At 37.7% G+C, this 20,541-nt stretch overlaps 1 protein-coding gene across 5 annotated transcripts in view; it reads left to right on the forward strand.

The window, feature by feature from the left end:
* Positions 1-19,432, forward strand: part of G3BP1 (G3BP stress granule assembly factor 1) — a 32,780-nt gene extending 13,348 nt beyond the window's left edge. For 2 of the 5 annotated variants that reach the window (XM_088133869.1, XM_088133872.1), the window contains exons 3-12: positions 1,600-1,681; positions 2,717-2,890; positions 11,497-11,587; positions 13,332-13,425; positions 13,901-14,108; positions 15,113-15,214; positions 16,168-16,279; positions 16,706-16,831; positions 16,934-17,064; positions 17,923-19,432. In XM_088133869.1, the coding sequence (XP_087989995.1) occupies positions 1,600-1,681; positions 2,717-2,890; positions 11,497-11,587; positions 13,332-13,425; positions 13,901-14,108; positions 15,113-15,214; positions 16,168-16,279; positions 16,706-16,831; positions 16,934-17,064; positions 17,923-18,129 (1,327 nt within the window). In that variant the 3' untranslated portion in view covers positions 18,130-19,432. The remainder of the gene's footprint in view (positions 1-1,599; positions 1,682-2,716; positions 2,891-11,496; positions 11,588-13,331; positions 13,426-13,900; positions 14,109-15,112; positions 15,215-16,167; positions 16,280-16,705; positions 16,832-16,933; positions 17,065-17,922) is intronic. The other 3 variants (XM_088133870.1, XM_088133874.1, XM_088133871.1) reach the window with 2 other exon arrangements.
* Positions 19,433-20,541: the final 1,109 nt, after the last annotated feature.

Below are 20,541 nucleotides of genomic sequence, written 5' to 3' on the forward strand. Positions count from 1 at the left end.
ATACTAACCAGCCTAATTTGCATTTTCTTAACTAATATGCAGATCAGAAGGAAGTTATCCTTCAGTTTTTTGCATCACTATTTTTTATGCACTTGATGAAAAATACATTAGGAGAAATTCATAAATAAGTGCATATGTTAGGAAATATTATACAGTCAATGTCATTTACATGCATTTCTTCAAGTTAGGATCAAACCATATCAATTTTTTTTAGGCATTTTCAATAGCTTATTTGGAATTCAAGTGGTATCTGGCTGAAGTAAACTTGCAGCTTGATAATTTAAATTTGGCTGTGTTTTGACAGAAAAAAACTTGAAATAAGGTGTTCTAGTGGAACAAAACTCAAGATGTTCCAAGATTTCTGGCCATATGAAACAACGGAGACTTGAAACTGCCCCCTTCTTTGTTTTTCATTACAATCACAAAATAAGGGAATGGCAGACTATGTTGCTGAATTGACCAATTATGTTTTTAAAAAACATTTTTGAAAACATTAGAATAATTCCCTATTTTAAAAAAACCATAATTCTGCTTTCACCTGATGATGAAAAATCAGTTAATTGTGATTAGAATCTGTTACCAGGGACCCTGGGGTTTCTTTTCTCTTCTTTAAATAAACCTTGAGGCACACAGCCAATACATTAGGGCAAACAGTACAAATCCCAATGTAGCATTCCTTTCAATTAGTAGCTCTCTCAGTCTGAAGGTTTCCCTTCCATTCCTATGAAGTATGTACGTATGTATGTATGAATTTATTTTAAATTCATCACCTTATGAGCACTGTCCCCCACTGACTTCAGCAAGATTAAGCTACAGAGTTTTGGGTAGTCTGGGAATTGCACTGTCTCTTTGGCACAAGGCAAGAAAAAATAAAGTATGTTGCTCTGTGCTGATGTTTTTGTTTACACATGCAAGTGGCTGTTGAATTAAAAAAAAGAAAAGAATGGTGGCTGCTATTGTATCTTAATTACACGAATACATTATAACATATAATAGCAAGTTACAAGAGCTTGCAAAGAATGCTTACATACTAAAAATCAGGAAACCAGCCCAAACTAACAGATTGCATTTATACATACGCTATAGCCCCATTATTTTAGACTATAATTCCCACAACTCCTTTCTATTAGCTTTGCTAGAGCTGATGGGATTTGTAAGCTACTGCATTTTAAATTATATAAATAGGATTCAAATAGATTTTCTAAAAAAAAAAACTGGAGAATTAGACACTGAATGACTTAAATGAAAGCAGTTAACGTACGTGGAGGAGATAGGTATATAGTGAGATTTAAACTAGTGACTTAAATAAAACCTGATTTTCCCCAATTTTTAGTCTGTCTGTCTGTAGTCTATTATTGTAACAAGCCTGAAATAATATCAAAATTCTTTCTATATTTCTTACATGTGGAAGGTGAAAGATTGATCCTTACTAATACCCATAGCAGAAATTGATTTGGTAAATTATTGTTTATCCATGGATCCAAATTAAACAAGGGCCTAAATCTCTTGTTTAATGCCTGTAAATATAACATCGTGAAAATGCACATGGTAGATTGAAATTGTATGTATATACAGTGTCCGTAAATTGTTGTCTCACAGATTTTATGGAAAGAATTCTTCATATGTTCATGGGGGCTTGGATTCAAATGGAAAACCAGCGGATGCCGTTCATGGACAATCTGTAAGCATTTGTAAAATCATTATGTAAAATGTCTAGAAAAAAAATAGCACTTCAAACTAGGAAATGGATTTTTGAAATGGGATATGGGGATCAGGAACTCCTGCTTGATTATTGTGCCAGCCAATAATGGCTATAATGATGATATAAATTTTGTACATTCTTAGGCTTTAAGCATCAGTACAGTCCCTCAGTATCTCTTTTTGTTATTACTCTAATTAGATACTGTGTATTTTTTAGACAGTCAGTTGTACTTTACACTGCTGTAGAAAGTGAATTTGGCATATGATGGCACAGATACTTAAATGTTTACTTTAAATAGGAAAGCTTAATGAAACTAGATTTTTTTTAGAAGAGGCTTGGGTTAACAAAAGGATAAATTGGATCTATTACGCCTTTTTTTTTAAAAAAAAAATCTTTACTCTATGTTCATGTTACGTGAATCTAAGATGCACAAAACCTTCTGTTTAATTTCAGATGTTTTGTTTTGTCCATATATGGAACAAAATGTGGCACAAGTGATTGGGGGTGGGGGGATAAGAGCAGGAAAAAGCCAGAGCTTAGGAGTCTTCCTTGAAGACTATGGGGACCTTGGCAGTAACTGAAGAAAGGGAAGGAAGAAATGAAGGGAAGGTGCTGGGAGCTTGTTTCTTAGTGCAGAGGCCGTCACAATAAAGAACAAGTGCACAGGACAGTGGACTAGTGGTGATGCCTGAGGGGTGGGAAGGAGAGGAAGATGCTGGGAAAACGTACAGGATGAGAGAGTGGGGGTGATATGTTTTAGTTTTTCAGTTTTTGCTTTACTGCTCTCTGAGATTTCTATTGATTTTGTTTCACATGAAACCTGGAATAGTAAAGATGTACTACGTTTTTTCTACTGGGCTACTGCCAATCTAAATGGTTCAGCAGAACTTCCAGAACTCGATGGTTTGTTTTGGATTTGAAGCTAATACTTGCATTTCATTTCTGAGAATCTCTTTTTTTTTTTTTTTTTTACTATCCCAGTGTATTTTTCATCCTCTCCATTTTATTCTTTAGGATATCCACAAGAAGGTGTTGTCACTGAACTTTAAAGATTGCCGCACAAAGATCCGCCATGTGGATGCTCATGCCACGATTAATGATGGCGTTGTTGTCCAGGTCATGGGTGAGCTGTCTAATAATACTCAGCCAATGCGGAGATTCATGCAGACTTTTGTCCTTGCTCCTGAGGTATGTAGCCAGGGAAATACATGTCCATATTTTTGTATTGTAGACATTGCTGGGTTACTGTAAGACTTTTTTTTTTTTTTTGCCACAAAATCCGGCCCTAGTATGTTGTTGATAAGAAATGTCACTATCTGGCTTTTGCTGACCAAACCAAAAACATACAGTGATCCTAGGACACCTTTTGCAAGGTGAAGAAGAAGAGATAAGTAGAGAATGAAAGAAATTTAAAGGCATGATTTAGGAAAAAAGGAAAAGAAATTAACTAAATCTAGTTTATTCTACTGTTCACTGTATGTCTTCATACTTTTCTATCCTTGAAAATCATCCTTGCATTCTTTCATCAAGTCTGTATACCAATTCACACACTACCTTTTGTTCTTTATATTTCTAATACCTTTTTTGAGCATTTTATCAATTCATTAGTTGAACTCTGACATTCTTAATCCTCCCTTTCTTCTCAAATACTCTTTGTATATATGTTTTGTGCTTGATACCCATTTAGTTCTTTTTTCAAACATTCATTCCTTGGAAGAGATTACATACTATTGCTACTTTTCGGCTGGTGTTTGCAAGTCTTAAAATATCTGTTTTCCCATCTTTAATAAACATTCTCTCAGGGTATGTAAATTCATCTATTTTAACTTTTAACATGTACATATAACTTTTGTTACTCTTTTTATTCAGAAATACATGAAACAACCAAGGGACATCACATACCCTTATTTTATTTCAGCCATATAATTGGGGGTTGCCTGGTTGCAATTTGCAGCTGGAGACAAAATAACAAATTGTCTAGCCAGTTCCTTCTGCCAAATTTTAGGCCAGAATTGCTATACTACTAAGCTCTGAATACTGTGATTGAGTTGTTCACTCACTCACTGCTGTGGTCTTCTGTCCTCTGCATGCCAATTCCACGCATCTGACTCAGCCATCTCGCATGCGCAGTCCCCCAAATATGAGGTGTAGATCCTCAGAGAAGTGAAGTGCATAGCTCCCTCTAGGACCAACCTTGGAAATGCTCAGCTTTTATCTCCTCTTCAGGAAAGAGTTCCTTTCTTCCTGTTCTGGTGCTGGGAACCTGGTGATCTTAGTGGCAGTATTCTTTGCATAGTAAGGTGCGGGTGAAGTATTTGCACATATATGAAATGAATTGCTCAGTCACTTCATGAGCATATGACACCCATATTAAAAAAATTTTCTTATTATACCATCTAACTAGATCCCCCGTTTTTAATACACTATTTTATTTTTTGCAGGAATTTTTAAATGCATTTTAATTTATTCACAGTCTTTTTCATTTCATTCCACAAAGCATCCTTTTTCATTCCTCCTATTGTTATGAAACTCCATATACTTCTATAGCATTCTGTAATATAATTCTTTTTAACCTGTTCCAAACAGCTTCCACACATCCTTTTTCCTTTGGTCTACTTCAGTTCTCTTGGGAGAAAAATCTATTATCTAATACTTTTTCATGTAAGAGGCATACTTTCTCTTCCTCTAGTCATCTTTCTTTTACTTTGTTTCTTTTTTTTTCACTTCCTTTTCTTCTGTGTTCAGTTTTTCCCAACATCCACTCCTGACACTACAAAATAATGGTCTGCCCCACATTCAGAACCTCCCATAGTTCTTCTATCTATCACTAATTATCTCAGTGTTTTATCATAAAAGCCAACCATGCTTTTAGATTTGGATTCCTTTACTTGCAATGTGAATGCACAAATAGACTTTTGCTTAAACTACTTGTTTGAAACAAAAAATCTTATTACTATTCACTCAGGAAAAACATAGAACTATCACCAGCTTAGGAATTCCTATTTTTATATGCACCCAGAACAATTACTTTGACACCAGTTCATACTTCCTGATGTATATTGGAGCCTTTTCATTCATGGTTAAGTCAATATGTTCATGTCCATGCATGTATTCACAGCTCTGCTTCACAAGATCCCACCACTTTCATTTAGATCTACTTTTTCTTTGCTCTTTCTCTTAGTTTCGCACACTTTTATCTTTATTTTTTAGTTCATGTTCTTTATTTTTCAACATGCAATCTTTCTTATGCCTTGGTTGTCACCAGATGGATCCACAAATATTGATCTCCACTCCCATTATGTTGTTGGTCAATCAAACCTTTCCCAACACTTTTTAGTAAGAGACGGAGAGAATAGACTAGGTTACTAACCTTAATTGTATCCATGCCACATACAGCTTTCTCTGCTACCAGTCACTTTGGGTACATTTTGTCCACATGTCAGGTATAACAAGAACTCACGCTATTCTATACAAGTTAGAATCTCTATTTAGGGACCATATTGTAACCTAACATATTATTGCTCACATGTCATCAGCCAAAAATGTCCTGACCTACTCAGGATGCTTCCCTTTCAGGAAGTACTGTTATATTCAGCAGTTTCAGTTCTTGAGATTTTGTCATTAATTTTTTACCATGTGGGATCTGGTCCTGTAGGTCAGGACTAAGTTACTTTTCCTTTCCAGCTCCAGACCTTAGGTGTTAGTACAGTTTTTTCTGGGGGTAGGTACTATCTAGCTGACATGGTTGGAACACTTTGGGTGACTACTGTATATGTAGTCACCCAAAGAAAGCCCAGATGAGCTGACTCCCTTGCAATTGCTGCTGGCCACAATAGAATAGGGCTGCACTATAATTGTAATTACAATAGATTGTAATTGTAATTGTTAAAGCTATACTTTGTGAGCCGCCCAGAGTTCCCCATTGGGGGAGATGGGGGAGATAAATTCAATGTAATGTAATATGTGGCTACAGTCAGTCTTCTCTATCAAGGCAGGTACAGTGGAACCTCGGTTTACGAACTTAATTCGTTCCGTGGCTCTGGTTGCAACCCGAATTGGTCGCAACCCGAAGGAAATTTCCCCATAAGGGTCAATGTAATTACCGTTAATCCGTTCTGGCGTGGACAGGGAGGCGGCTATTGCTTGGAGGGAGAGTCCCCCTCCCTACGACCACGTGTCGGGCGGAAAATGGCCGCGGACCACGTGTCGGGCGGAAAAATGGCCGCAGACCACGTGTCAGGGGTGGAAAAATGGCCGCGGACCACGTGTCGGGCGGAAAATGGCCGCGGACCACGTGTCGGGCGGAAAAATGGCCACGGACCGTGTCGGGCGGAAAAATGGCCGCGTATCCTGTTCGTACCCCGAGGCGGAGTTCGCAAACCAAAGCAAAATTTTGCGGCCGGAGCCGGTCGTAATCCGAAAAGTTCGTTAACAGAGGCGTTCGTAACCCGAGGTTCCACTGTATATCACTATTATCACAAGAGGTCAAAAACATTTGCCATAATAAAGATAACTAGCAGAACTCTCTGATTAATGAAGCTTTAAACTTGCTATGAAGCTGAAAATATTCAAGTATTAAAGAGAGAAAATACATATTTGGTTTCCTTTCCAGGTGATATACGCACTAGTGTTTTAGCTTGAAATTTTTTTCTGTGATGCTTGTCTAGACTTCAGTGTTAGATTGGTATTTAATTACATTTATATCCTGGTTTTTCTCCAGAAGCCTAAGGTCCCTGGGGGGTTCTTTCTTTTCCAAGGACTGGGCACACCACAGTATAGAAGATAACTGTACACAATGCATTATTGTAACACACACCTTCTCCAGCAATAGGCTGTTGCCCTGGGTTAACTCCACCTTCCTAGGTTATACAAGATGATGTAGCCATGTAAGTAAGTCTTTGATGCTCAGACATTACAACAGTCCTAAAAGTCCTAAAGTTTGTGAAGTGGCATACAGCCTTTTTGTCCCTCCAAAAGTTCTTGAATTTGTTGGGATTAGATGCTGCCTCAGTGTGGTTGCTCTGTTTCTGATAGTTGCTGAACTCCAAGCTCTGTTCTTAAGTAGTGTTGCTTTTAAGCACTCCAGCTGAGCTCCCAAGCCAAGCTCCAGGCAGGGTTCACACCACAATGCGATGCTTATTGTAGCTTGTGTTCCTGGAAGTTGACTGACAGCCCTTTTGCTTGCCTGTAATAGTTGTAAAGGCCTAGATGCTTCCTCATCTCCTTGCTGTCTTCTCCTTATCTCCTTTTGTCCTGCACCCCCTCCCCCAACACACTGGGTTAGCTTTCCCTTTTGTAGGCTGAGGGCATGGGTGGGGTGAGGCTGCCTATGGATGTCAGCTGGAGGGCTGCAACTAGTACACAAGCTGAAGCTGGGCAAAGGCTCTTCTCTAATGGTATGTGGGAATGACCTTGGGAGACTGGGCCCAGAGACACTGCCTAGGGAGTGGTCAGGTAAGAGACAGTATAGTCTGCAGCTGGATAGTAGGTGGGGTAAGAGACTCAGAAGGGACCCTCCCTAGTTTCTTGGGCTGTAAAGGAGATGGCGGGAGAACTGTACTTTCAGCCTTGCAAGATTCTGTTAATGTAGCCTTACAATAAAGTAGAATTAGCATATCTGGTCATGTTTCCTATCTGGTCTACCTGATAAGGCTGACACCTTCTGGATCCAGCTTCCACCTGTTGTTCCAGCTGGAGCTGCAAATACAAGAGGAGCCCCAAGTTGCAGACTTGTTCCTACATGGGTACTACTTTCTCCTCTAGAGGCTGGAGCCACCTCTGTCTTGTTTCAATTTAGTTTTAGCCTATTCTCTTTAATCCAGTCCCTTACAGATGCTAGATGCCAGGCAGGACAAGAGCTCAAGAGCATCACCAGCACAACCTGAGGTAACGCTGAGCATTAGCAGCATACTGATGGTAGTGAACCCCAGAACAATAAATTATTTTGTCAATGGCTTCATGTAAATGCTAAGTAGTGGGGAGAGGACTGACCCTGGGGGACCCCACAAGGGACCAGCCACTGACCTCTCCTCTCCTGCTGCCAACTGGAACTGTCCATTGAGGAAGGAGCAGAACCACTATAAAACAGGGCCTCTAATCCCCAGCCTCCAAAGTTTGTCCAGACTTTGAGAGTCTTTTGAGAGTCTAACAGTACCAGGATAGGTGCACTACCCCCATCCCAATCCTAACACAGATCTTCTATTTGTGCAACAAAAACTGTCTCTGTCCCATGCCCAGACCTGAGCCCTGACTGGGAAGGCCCATATAGTCTGCTTTATTCAGGTTACACTGTATTTGATTTCTCGCTGCCATCTCAACAACTGTAGCTAAAAAGGAACATTGGAGATTGGCCAATAGTTACCTAACATCTCTGACTCTAGGGAGGGCCTCTTAAGGTGGGGACATACCATAGTCTTCTTCAAAGTTGCCAACAACCATTCACTTCTCTAAAGAGGAATTGACAGTATCCTGGATCCTGAGAACTACCTTCCCTCAGGCTGCTCAAAGAACCAGGAGTGGCAAGTGTCCAGGCCACAGGTGACAGGACATCCTAGAAAGCACGTTGTTTACTTTCTTAGAGGTTACAGATGAGAAAGAATCCAAGATAATCTGGGAAAGCATTGCCCCAGTCACCAGCCTAGACCCTGCCTAAAGAGTGAATCTGAGTGACTTTACTGGCATATGCTGTGCTGTCAGTTAAAACTGGACAAAGAATGATCTGACCATGACAAATGGTGATAATACCCTCCATATCCAGATCACACAAAAAACCTGCCTCTAAGCAAAAACAAAATTCAATATGGGATGCCTGCATGTGTATCAGGTCTGGGATTACCTGAAGCAAGAAGGAGGGATTCAGTCTAGGGACCAGGTCCAGAATCCCAGGAAAGGATCCCAAAGGGCACAGAGCTGCTGATACACCAAGATAATCCCAAGCTTATCCCTGTGGCCCAGTTACTAATAGAAGTTGTTGATAAGATCTTATGATACATCAGTACACCTCCCTCAACCCCTGGGGTGATGCAGGATCCAAAACCTGGCTGGGCAGATTTTTGAAATGGGAATATCCCTTCCCCTGGTTTTGGTGATAACGTGCTAAAGACAGCCTGTTCATCCACCACCAAATTTTGAATGGACACAACTTTATTATAGACAAATCTGGCATGTACCAGGTGCTCTTGACAAACTGATCACCAGGTTACTGGGTTGGAAGAGGAGATCACCCTTCCCCTTGAATGCTTTACCTGGCACTTCTAAAAAAATAAATGAAGTCAATAACGTTGAATTAAAGAGTACATTTGATTTTAGGATGCATTCCAGAGTGCAAATGTTAAGTATAGCAGTTCTTAACATTTAATAACATAATCTTAAATAGATTCAGTAAGGAGGGATGTGAATCCATGCAAAATTGATTTATTGTTGCTCAGATGAATTGAAGTTTTGATGCATAACAAACATTTTAGTTTCTGAATTACTTGAATAAATACCACAGATAATACAGTTTAGGAGAGTTTTTGCTGTCTAGCTAGTGAGAAACTCAGCAGTCCTTTAATGAGGTCAACTAGTTATATAAAACATAGCCCTCATAGCTCCAATAGGAGACGGAAAAACAACATCTGATTATAAAGTAATATTAACTATAATTTAGTGTTTAAATGCAAAATAAATCAAATTTAATTTTTTTCTTAGCTCAAGTCCAGTATTGAACTTTTTGCAATTGTGGATCACTAAATATTTGTTTGAAAAATATAGGGACTGCCCAGTTGAACATCCCCTCCATATGTTTTGGTCATTAAGAATTTGGGAGTTGACCATTTTTTGGCAAAGAAGGCAATGATTATAGTTGGGTTTATGTATGCCTTTCCATTCTTTCCATATTTTGAAGGCCTTTTAAAACTAAATTTTGTATCAAACATTTTAATTAAAAATTTAGTATGTACTTACTTTTCAACTATTTTATGTATCCTATGCCATAACAACTCTTAGCAACACTTACAGGTCATGAGTGTTTTTCAGCAAAAATCTTTTAAATACTAAAAAGCTAGGGGTGAGTGGATCTCTGGGCCCATGAAACCCTATCTTAAAATATCTTAAGAAGAAGATATTCATTGTTGTATGTTTTAGTTGGACTTTTCCTTTTTGGTTCTTGTACAGATCACAGTTCTCCTTAGAACAGTATGTGTAGATTTGGAGTCAGTAACTGCAGTTTAGACTATTCAGTGTTGCTACTGTAGTGTCACTTGTATGCATCATTGAATTAGTTTCCAGATACTAATCCGTGTTTGCAAATCAACTGCTGACAGTGAACATGGAGAAGTAGGGACAGAAGCAGTGAAAAGACTCTGGTCTGGCTGGCTGAATGGTGGTGAATGTGAAAAGGTGGTGCTGAACCATCTGGGTGGAACTTTGTAAATCACTGGTGGTCCACAGATCATAATCAGAGTATTTCCATTGTAACTGCCACTACTTTGGAGTGCTGTTCCTATTGCCACTCCGGTATGCCGCTCAAAGGCCAAGTGCAATGCTCAGCTAAGAAAAACTTGCATGTTCCTGGTATATATTCAGTGTTGAAATATACAGTATATTATGTATTATAAATATGTAAGCTGAAACTTCAGTGTTGGAATGTCTGAGCATTAACGATTGGTGATTGTGGTTATACATTTTCTAAAAGTTGATGCTTATTGGTGTTCTGTTGGTATTTTGAGATTCTCTTCGAAAAGTAGTTGCACATATATGTATCTATATAAGTTGTTTGCATAGCATATCATGTCTTGTTTCCTCTTTCTTTTCCCAATTTAATGCTTATATTCCAGCAGTGTATTTTTAACTGATAATGATTTTGAATTTACTTGGTTGTCGCAACAGTTCTTTCAAATGTATTTTGTCAGCATTTATGCATTAGAAATTGACTTATGTGCATTAATAAAAACTTTTTTTCCCATGATTGAAGTCTCTAAACAGCTTACAATAGTAGACCATAAATCTCTTACAAAGGAAATGTGAGTAGAAAACAGACAGCAGTCCCTTTTATTAAAACCAAGAGAACTGCCAATCTAGCCTCCTTTTGGGCTCTTTATGTATAATTACTATAGTTGTAAGGAGGAGGATTATCCTGCTTTCTGGCTGAGTTTGAAAATTTAATTTTTAAATATTTACTATCTATAATACCATGATGAATAGTTGAAGTTATATAAAAGAAAATGGTACCTTCTATATCAAGAATGCCCAGGAAAGCTGGGCAATGCAAAAATTATGGATATGGTTTTTCTTGCAGGCATACAGTCTGATAGAAAAGTGTATAAAATGCCAGGTAAATATAGATATATCATAACATTGAACTGAAAGAATGTCAGGTTTTATATGAATTAAATTGTAAGAAAGCAGGCATTGCTTATCCCTATGCCAAGTAGAGTATCTGATCCTTAAAACTGGACTTCCATGCCATTCCTCATGGGCGAAGGTCAGAAATCTTTTTGATTCTCAAGTTAATAGTATTGAACTGTCATACTAAATAACAAGACAGTTCCCAAAAGTAAGAATGTTCACTCTTCTCTTTTGATCATTGAGATCTATAATTATATTTTGCTTGGTGTAGCAATTGAGAGAGTTCAGGAATTAATGGTTAAGTCAGCAATGGAAGTGTTGCCTTATATTTTCTTAATGGCACATGTGGGCAAAGCTGCTTGGGACTAAAGCTCCAGTAAATGATTTTATGCTGACAGATTAATACCAAATATAATATGTGGTGAGTACACTGCTGAATTTTGTTTTTCACGTTGTATTGTCTACAGGGATCAGTTGCAAACAAGTTTTATGTCCATAATGACATCTTTCGCTATCAGGATGAAGTTTTTGGTGACTTGAATGCTGAACCTCCAGAGGGTAAGTTCCATAGCCTTAATTTTCTGCTTCTTTCCTAACTCCTCTAAATAAAGAAATGGCCAAATCATGACTTACCTGCATAATTTGAAGATGCTTTTGAATAATAAAAATATAAGATCTATTTCAAACTGAGTTAGAGTTCTGATGATGATCCACATTGTCCATGTGGTTTACACGGTAGCATTACACAAGTGGTTGTTGTTGCCTTCTTGTGGTGATTTTACTTTTCAACCTGCAGCCTTTGTGAATATTCCCTTAATGTCTCTGTGCAAGTATTAATTAACAATGTGTGACTCTGCATAGCTGTGAGGTCCAAGTGCTGGCACCTGTTGAGAGTTCCAAAGAGGAAGCAGAACTAAATTCACAATAACAGTAAACATCAGTGAAAAGACATCATCCAGAAAAAGGATAATGCTACCCATATCTTGGAGAGATATCCTAAAAATGAAACCCTGAAAATCTAAGCTTTATACTTCTTCCTTTGATCAGAAAGAAATTCCATTGTTCTATACTTGCATGCTAAGCTGAAAACCAGGAGTTGTTTAGAAACTTATTGATTTCAACAGAATATACTTTTAACTTACAACTGCAGGTTTCATTGCAATCAGATGCCATGCTGTGTTTGTCTATTATTGGAATTAGTGAGTTAGCCAAATTTGGTTTACTTCTATTTAGCTGTCAGGTATTTATTTCTTTAGTTAAGTTGTAAGAAAGCTAATTGTAGGAAACTGAGTTATCATTAGAAATGTTTTACATTGTTGTGTAGTTTCAGACCTTTCCTTTACATTACTGCTGACCTAGTCTGATTATTTCTGTAAACCAGATGGAGAAATTGATGGAAACTTTATATAATCTGAAATAATATTGGGAAAAGGATAACAGTCTTGGAGGGATGGCTTCTTCAGTTACTGATAAGTTTAGTTTCTACTGATGGGTTTGGCATCTTCAGTTACTGATGGGTTCAGCTTCTGTTTCTTAAACTGGCAATTCAGTAAATAGCCAAACACTGATGGCGGGGATATGCAAAACATTGAATGCATGGGATGTTAGTTTTGGGTGTTCTGTGTTCAGGTTAAAACAAACATTTTGGGTATTTTGGTCCATCTATGGTATGAAACTGCTTGTTCAGGCAGAAATGATTTAGGATGGAGGAAGTTAGGAAAAAGCCAAGGACATTGGCAGCTCAGGGGAGGGAAGGAAAGCTCTGGAAGATCAGGATGGGTAGACTGGTGGGATATACCATTCTGGAAGTTAAGTCAGAAGGAAAGTTGCTAGGAAGAAGATGAATGAGAAGATTGATAGGATATGCATTGCTGAGACATCAGCGGTTATGACTGGAGGAAGCAGGGGAGGGAAAGTCCTGGGCAGATGGGGTGGGCTGGCCAGTGTATATGCCATGTGGAGGAGGAGTGGGGAGAGGGGACAACATGCACTAGTCTTTCCTTACTCACTCCAAGTTCCCTCAAATTTTGTTTTGGCTGGAAACCAGAACAACCCAAAATGTTACCAGTTTTGTTTTTGTTGAATTGTAGACAATCACAAACAGTTTGACAGAGCTTCTGGCATGTGATGGTTTGTTTCAAGTCTGAAACTGAATTTTTTTCCATTTCCCATTTGTGCATTGGACCACATTACTATCTAAAATGTATATATACCAAATACGTTGTGAAACATTGAATGAACATTCTGAGCTGTCCTTTAATTTGCACAAAGTAGGATATAATGTTTTTTCCCCTCCTACCAGAATCTGAGGAAGAGGCAGAAGAGCCTGAGGAAAGGCAACAGACTCCAGAGGCAGTTGCTGATGATTCAGCAGCTTACTATGAACAGTCTGTCAGGTAAGTTGGCACATGCCCAACACTCCAGTAACCCTGTCTTTTCTTACTCTAGCTGAAGTAGGAGTCCAGTTCTCGGAACATCCAGGCTACTCTCATTTTTGTTTAAAAGCAGGCCCCCATGGCTCTGCAGATAGATAACAGAAATCCATTGTTAGCCTCTAGAGTCAAAATTTCACCATTCAGCAATAACTAATCCTGTTCTTAGCACATTTACAAGCCCATCAATTCTTCACATTTTTAGAAATAATGTATTTTGAAGTCATATTTTGCATATATAGTTCAAGGAAGAGAATGAATTAATCTCATTTTTTAAATGGTGGAGGTATTACTGGCTTAATCCAAGAAAACATTTTTTGCATGTTAGTATAGATTGGAAGACTTTATAAATAACCAGTATTGACACAGTGTAGGACTTGGAAACAGCTAACATTCTTTTGTTGAACTGTTGCCCATAATGAAAAGATCTTTCCATCAGCAGCAATGACTTGGAGGAACAGTTAGAAGAACCAGTTGTAGAACCAGAACCGGAACAAGAAGCTGAGCCTGAACAAGAACCCGAAGCAGAAGTTCAAGAAGAAAAACCTGACCTAGTGGTAGAGGAAGCAGCTCCTGAGGAGGCTATTGAGAAGAGTCCTTCTCCAGTCCCTGCAGATCCAGCACCTGTTGTGCAAGAAGACTCTAGAGTAATACAAGATTTTTTTCTTCTTTTCTCTTCTTTTGTTCCTCTTCTCTTCTTCTCTTCTGTTCTCTTCTCTTCTCTTCTCTAAAATGTTATTTTGCAACAGGATCCTACAAATTATTTTTCTGGCTTTTAGTTCCCTAAAATTGCACCACTAAATTAATTATTGTTAAACCTATTGTTAATGATTGGGGTGACACAGTGACATCATTAGCAATCTAATAATGCCCTTAGGGTAGAGTGAGAATTTAAAGCATGACCAAAATCCTCATTATATCCTCATATATTTCCTGTATAGTTATATTTCATTTACAATACATTTCTTTATTGAAGAAATGGCAGTATCTTCATAGAAACCCAGGGACAAATATGCCATATTTGTAGTAACCAACCAAAGTGGTGCAGTGGTCAGAAAAAATTTGTGAACCATGTAAAGCTACCTGCAATCGAGTACGGTGTCCAACAGTGCGATATGAGCTTTATCAAGTCCTATTTGCAGATAAGAAATTATGGTTATACAACACAGAGAACTGTGTAATGTATCATGTCTTTGTTGAATGTAGTCACTCCACTGATAGAAGGCATCCAACATTGGGAAGGAACTCAGATATAACCTTCGGTGTTTGCATCAAAATGTAGTGTAAGAACCAAATGTCTATAAATCTTCCTGTTTCTAGTCTTTATGATTTAGCTATGCAGTAACAAAGCATTGAAAAGTAACTTTATACATTAAGACATTCAGTAGGCAAAATTATCTTTGTTTTGCTTGTCATTTGCTAGTACTAAGAACCAATTATTTTTAGGGCACAAGTTTTCTTCCTAACTGCTGAGAGAATTTGAAGGAAAATTTTAAATGATGACAAATATTAAATGCTAAGTATATACTTGTCATGTAAATAAATGTGGCTATGTGCCAGAGGAATTGAAAAAGTGATAGAAATTGAGAGGGCAGCTTTGAAGAGCCATAGGTATCTTGTATAGTTAGTGAAACTGGTTTTGTTTTTTTAGACATCTTCATGGGCATCTGTGACCAGTAAGAATCTACCACCCAGTGGAGCAGTTCCAGTATCAGGCATACCACCTCATGTTGTCAAATTGCCTACATCACAGGTAGGAACCACCCAAAAAATTCAGTCGAGTAGTTGTCAAGTTTAATGCAGTTTATAGATGCCATGAATTTGCAGTTAATTTGAACTTTTAGTACTAAATAATTATTGTTTATGGAGTGTTCAATGTGTGTGTGTGGGATCCAGTAATGATTAATCTTATCCTCAGTTACAAGTTGCAAAAGAAATGGCATCTTCCATGCAGTTTGTTCATTGGAATAATTTATTCTATAGTATTTTGACAGCAGTTTGTACATAATTGTGATTACATGAGTTTTGTTTAATGTCTAATTGCTCTTCCTACTATTAATGTTGTTAGTTCCTTAAAATTAGCCGTATTTGAACATTTCAATCATATTCATCCATCCATTTGTGGTTTTTTTTCCCCAGTAATATTCAGCTTCCTGTTCAAAAGGTCTATGAGGCAGTCTACAATATTTGAAACACAATATTAAGATAAGCAGCAGCAGTAATGGGTTTCAAATCTGTTTTAATGGATCTCCCACCCCCAGTAACTTCAGCCTCTTTCTAAAATTACTGAGGAGAAAATACGATTAAGGAGAATGGGAATGGTCATTTTTGAGTTAAAAATTCTAGGCTCTAGAGGGTCTTGCTCCTAACTATTTTATGAGTATAATTATCTCTCAGCCATATCATTTGGGCATGTTTTCTATTCTGCTTCAACCCTCATGATTTTGAGGAGGCGCTGCCACATTAAACTTGAAAGATTAAAATACAACTGTATATTGCTGTTCTCTTATCAGCACTTCCAATCCAGTTTAATTTCTTCAGATTCCAGCAGCAAGTGTGTCAAGTGAGAGAGAGGGGTTAATTTTCTTCCCAACTTTTAAGCTTGTTTTCCCTCTTTTCCTATGGTTCCTAATGGTTACAGTCAGAATAAGTTTAATTTTGTCTGGCTTCTGTACTCTCTCTCATTTCTGCTGGTATATTTTGCAGCCCCGTCCTGAATCTAAGCCTGAATCCCAAACTCCTCCACAGAGGCCTCAGCGGGACCAGAGGGTGAGGGAGCAACGGACAAACATCCCTCCACAAAGAGGCCCTAGAACAAGTAAGAAAATTAAGCGTTGTACTAGGTCTCCGTATATAGGATATTGCATGGTAGTGGTACTATATGGTTTCTAAAGTGGAGTTCAGTATTGAAACAGAAGAATTCAAGCATCCCAACTGCTGTGGTTAGATTCAGAAATACAAGAATGTTTCTTAAGAGTTGGGAGGAATATAAGACCAAATTAATTCTTACCTGGACACTTCATTTCTGCTTTGAAGGTCTTGGTAAGATGCCACTTTTATGTTAATAACGCAGTCTCTTGAATAGGAGTAACTTGCTCAATTCTTGCATCCTATTTGGAATTTCATTTATCTAATTAATGACTTCAGCATTTTTTACTGTAAACAAAGATTAAGGAAGATGCTCTTTTATTTTCTTTGAAATCATGATACCCTTATACCATAATTATCTTATTGTTTATTTAAGTACGGGAAGGAGAACAGGGTGACATGGAAACTAGACGGATTGTAAGGTACCCAGATAGTCACCAGCTCTTTGTTGGGAACCTTCCTCATGACGTTGATAAGTCGGAACTAAAGGACTTCTTTCAAAGTAAGCTGTGAACATTGCTTTTCTATTGGTTGGAGTTTTGTATTGCTGGGGGATTAAAAATACATGCTTATTTTCACAGAACAGTCTAATGTATGATCAAAGAACTTGGAAACTCTCTTGCAGGTTATGGAAATGTTGTAGAACTACGTATCAACAGTGGAGGAAAACTCCCTAACTTTGGATTTGTGGTGTTTGATGATCCAGAACCAGTTCAGAAGATCCTCGGCAATAGGGTACATTAAATTCAAATTAATAATATTTAAGCAATATAGGCCATGTTGAAGTTTGCTAAATATCTATCCTTTTGAAATAAAATGGAAAATATTTGTGTTAAAAACAAATTAACACAATTTGAAAAGCTTCTGCTTTTATTTTGGCAAGTGATTGCTGAAGTGGAATTAATAGGAGTGGTACATAGTTACCATGGTTAGATTGTTATTGCATTAATTTGTAATAATCATTTAAAATGATTAAATAAATATAATTCCATACTCTATTTATTCTGAAGGATTTTTTTAAAAAATGCTGTTGTGTTACCTTATATACCAGACTACTTTGGTACTTTTCAAAACCATAGTAGTAAATATGAGGATAGTTTGCCACTTGAATGAATAATTGTGAATAGCTGGATCAGTTTGGACCCCATGGATAAAATTGTTCTCTTGGATTTTCAGGAAGCCCTGTAGGACAGAACAGGAAATGCAATAGCCCTTCTCCCCCAAACAACACCTCTACGATATATTGGAATGAAAACAGTCTGATGGGCAGGGGAGCATCCAATGTTCTTACGGCTCTATATAGGAGCTTAATGAGTAATTCCAACTTGTTGAAAAGTACATGGAGTATGGAGTGGTTTGAATTCACAGAAACACGTATACCTATTTCAAACAGATGCTGGGATCCACAGCATTGTATTTTAACCTTTTGAAAGGTTAAATGAATTAGGCTGCAATCCTGTGCTCACCAGAAAGAGATTGTGGTGAATATAGTGAGTCTTACTTCTGAGTAGACCTGGATTGCACTTCTATTGTTGACTGTTCTGAATGTTTTTTTTTCCCCTCTTGATTTCACTTGTGACTTTTCTCTTGCAGCCAATCATGTTCAGAGGAGAAGTGCGCTTGAATGTAGAAGAGAAAAAAACACGAGCAGCCAGGGAGGGTGATCGCCGAGACAACAGACCCCGTGGGCCTGGTGGCACCCGTGGGGGGCTGGGAGGTGGGATTCGAGGCCCTCCACGTGGAGGAATGTCTCAGAAACCAGGATTTGGCACTGGAAGGGGCATCGGGCAACGCCAGTGATTGACGGATGATGAGAGGAGACAAGACAAACCCTTCTTCCTGCAGATTCGTGAATTTCAGCCTTGGGTATCTTGGAATGTGGCCCTACCCTGTTATAGACTGCTACGTTTGATACAATTTTGGCTCATTTTGTTTGTGTTTGGTTTTGTGATTTTTCTTCCTAGTCCTTGTCCCAGATTCCAGCTTTGTGGAACAATATTTCAGGAAAAGATGGATTTTAGAAAGAATTACCAAATCCTTGCTCGCTTGCTGCAGACATATGGACTGGATATATATATATATTTTTTTGGTACCAGTGATTTTTCCTAATGGAAGTGTGGCGCTTTTCTTCTTTTTTTCTTACTGACATGAGGTGCGCTTTAGTCAGTGGAATTATCCTTTTCACCTGCATGTGTTCTGGAGCCTATAGGAAAATCTAGCACCTGACAAACATTTCAAGGGCAGGGAAATACGTATACCCCTTGGGAGGTGGGGTCATAGGACCTGTTCAGTCCCAGTCTGGAGATGTTGCTGTTTGAAAATCGACGTTACCCTTTTTTTTTTTTTTCCTGTGGCATTGTAAAAGTGGAATAAAGGGTATTCATAGAATATTTTCTTTTGGTACATGATCACGAAAAGGAATTCTCACTACTGTTTTACCACTTACAAGGATTGTGGGATAGGTTTTAAATGTCTAGAACTTGACTCTTTAAAACACTCTTCCTGAACTTGTAAAAATTTTTTTATTGAAATAGGGACTTTTTTCATGTTTAGTTTGTATTTGTATTAAAACAGAAACAAAATTGTTGTGCCTTCTATTTATCTCTCATTCCAGTCTTGGCAAATTGTTAAAAAATAAAAAAAAGTATAGATTTGCTTTATTCAGTTTTGGAGTATGTTGAAATCTTTCACAAGATTTGTTTTTTGACCCCTTCTCATTGTCATATGTTTTTATAGTTGCACAGTTTTGTTTTTAATAGCCTTATATATTTGTGTAATGCTTTTGAGGAGTTTCAGAGGCCCAGCTATGTATTGACACTGTCATTAGCTCTGAAGTGAGTGCCTTCCACAATTACATGACTGTGGGAAATGAAATCATAGATCTTTATAATATGCACATGTTCAATTTATAAAGTATATTGCTATGTGTTAATACTTACCATTGGCTTTAAAAATGCCATTCTAATAAGGGGGAAAGTATAAAGCCCAATTTCTGATAATACCCATTTTTCACTGTGATTATATTCATGGCATTGGATAAGCTATGAGACATCTGTCTTTGCTGAATGTATATAAAAGAAAATAAAACAACATTGCAGCTGTGGGAGTGCCTGATAGTCTTCTCCACTATATATTAAGATCATCACACTGTGTTCAGGGCCTCTAGAAAAACAATTGAGTACCTATTTAGAAGCAGTATGGCTCTGGTGTGACCATATTAAGTTAGAATACAGCTGAATGAATGCATTGTTGATGGGCCATCATACTAAAAGAATTTAAAAACTGAACAATTTTTATTGAGATGGTGACACAGCTGTGACATGCTGCAGTTGAACTTAGTTGTATTGGTATTCTGTAGCTGATAATGGGGACAAATTACCTTTTTATAAAAATAGTTTTAAACTTAGATTTGTAATTTGGGGCTTTTGGGAACTTATGATTTAAATGCGCTTAAGAGGTTGATTTATTAGCTATCATGAATCATGCTACAACATTTTGCCCTGGGCTAAAATTTGCTCCTTGAATGCCCATTTCAGTTAAATAAATTGTATTTGGTATATTTATTTTATTTAAAGACATGGCAGTATAAATGAAAACAAAACTATCCTGCCTTCAGTTGCAATGAGCAGTAAACATTTGGAAAGTCCATAAGCAAGGCTTGAGTATTCCCTAGCAAGTAGTATTTAGAAGCATACTGTTTAAGATAATCAAAGGGAAGAAAGCCTTTAGATTAATAGCTGCTGATAGCTTTTATTCTTCACTGATTTATTCTATGATTGTGTGCTGTGTGAATACTTGTGTCAAATTCTAGAATTACATGTAGAGACTACACTGTTAATCATTTTAAACAGGCCTGGTGTCCCCCCTTTCCCTGCCTCCCCCACCCAAGTAGTTCCATATTCTAACATTTCCTTGTGTTTGTTTTTCTTGATCATTCTGCTTGCCCTTTTTTTGCATCTCTTCCGGTTCTACGATAATACTGTAACCTGAGTGAACTAGATGTGTTCACTGTGGTTCTATCTAGTCTTTCTCCAGTAGCCACAAATCAGTTTACTTTTTATTGTGCTGTCCACCACAAGATATATTTACTACCAATATCTTTCAGCTAATGCTGTATTGAATATGAATAATTACTTTTTGTTTACATTTGGACAATATTAGAGTGTGTTCCTAAAGTTTGGAGATAACTTCCAGAGGTTTTTTGCTGCCAGT

Source organism: Python bivittatus, unplaced genomic scaffold (genome assembly GCF_059951505.1).
Source record: "Python bivittatus isolate LINGU-HERP-01145 unplaced genomic scaffold, Pbiv_v1 ctg000080_np1212, whole genome shotgun sequence".
NCBI lineage: Eukaryota > Metazoa > Chordata > Lepidosauria > Squamata > Pythonidae > Python > Python bivittatus.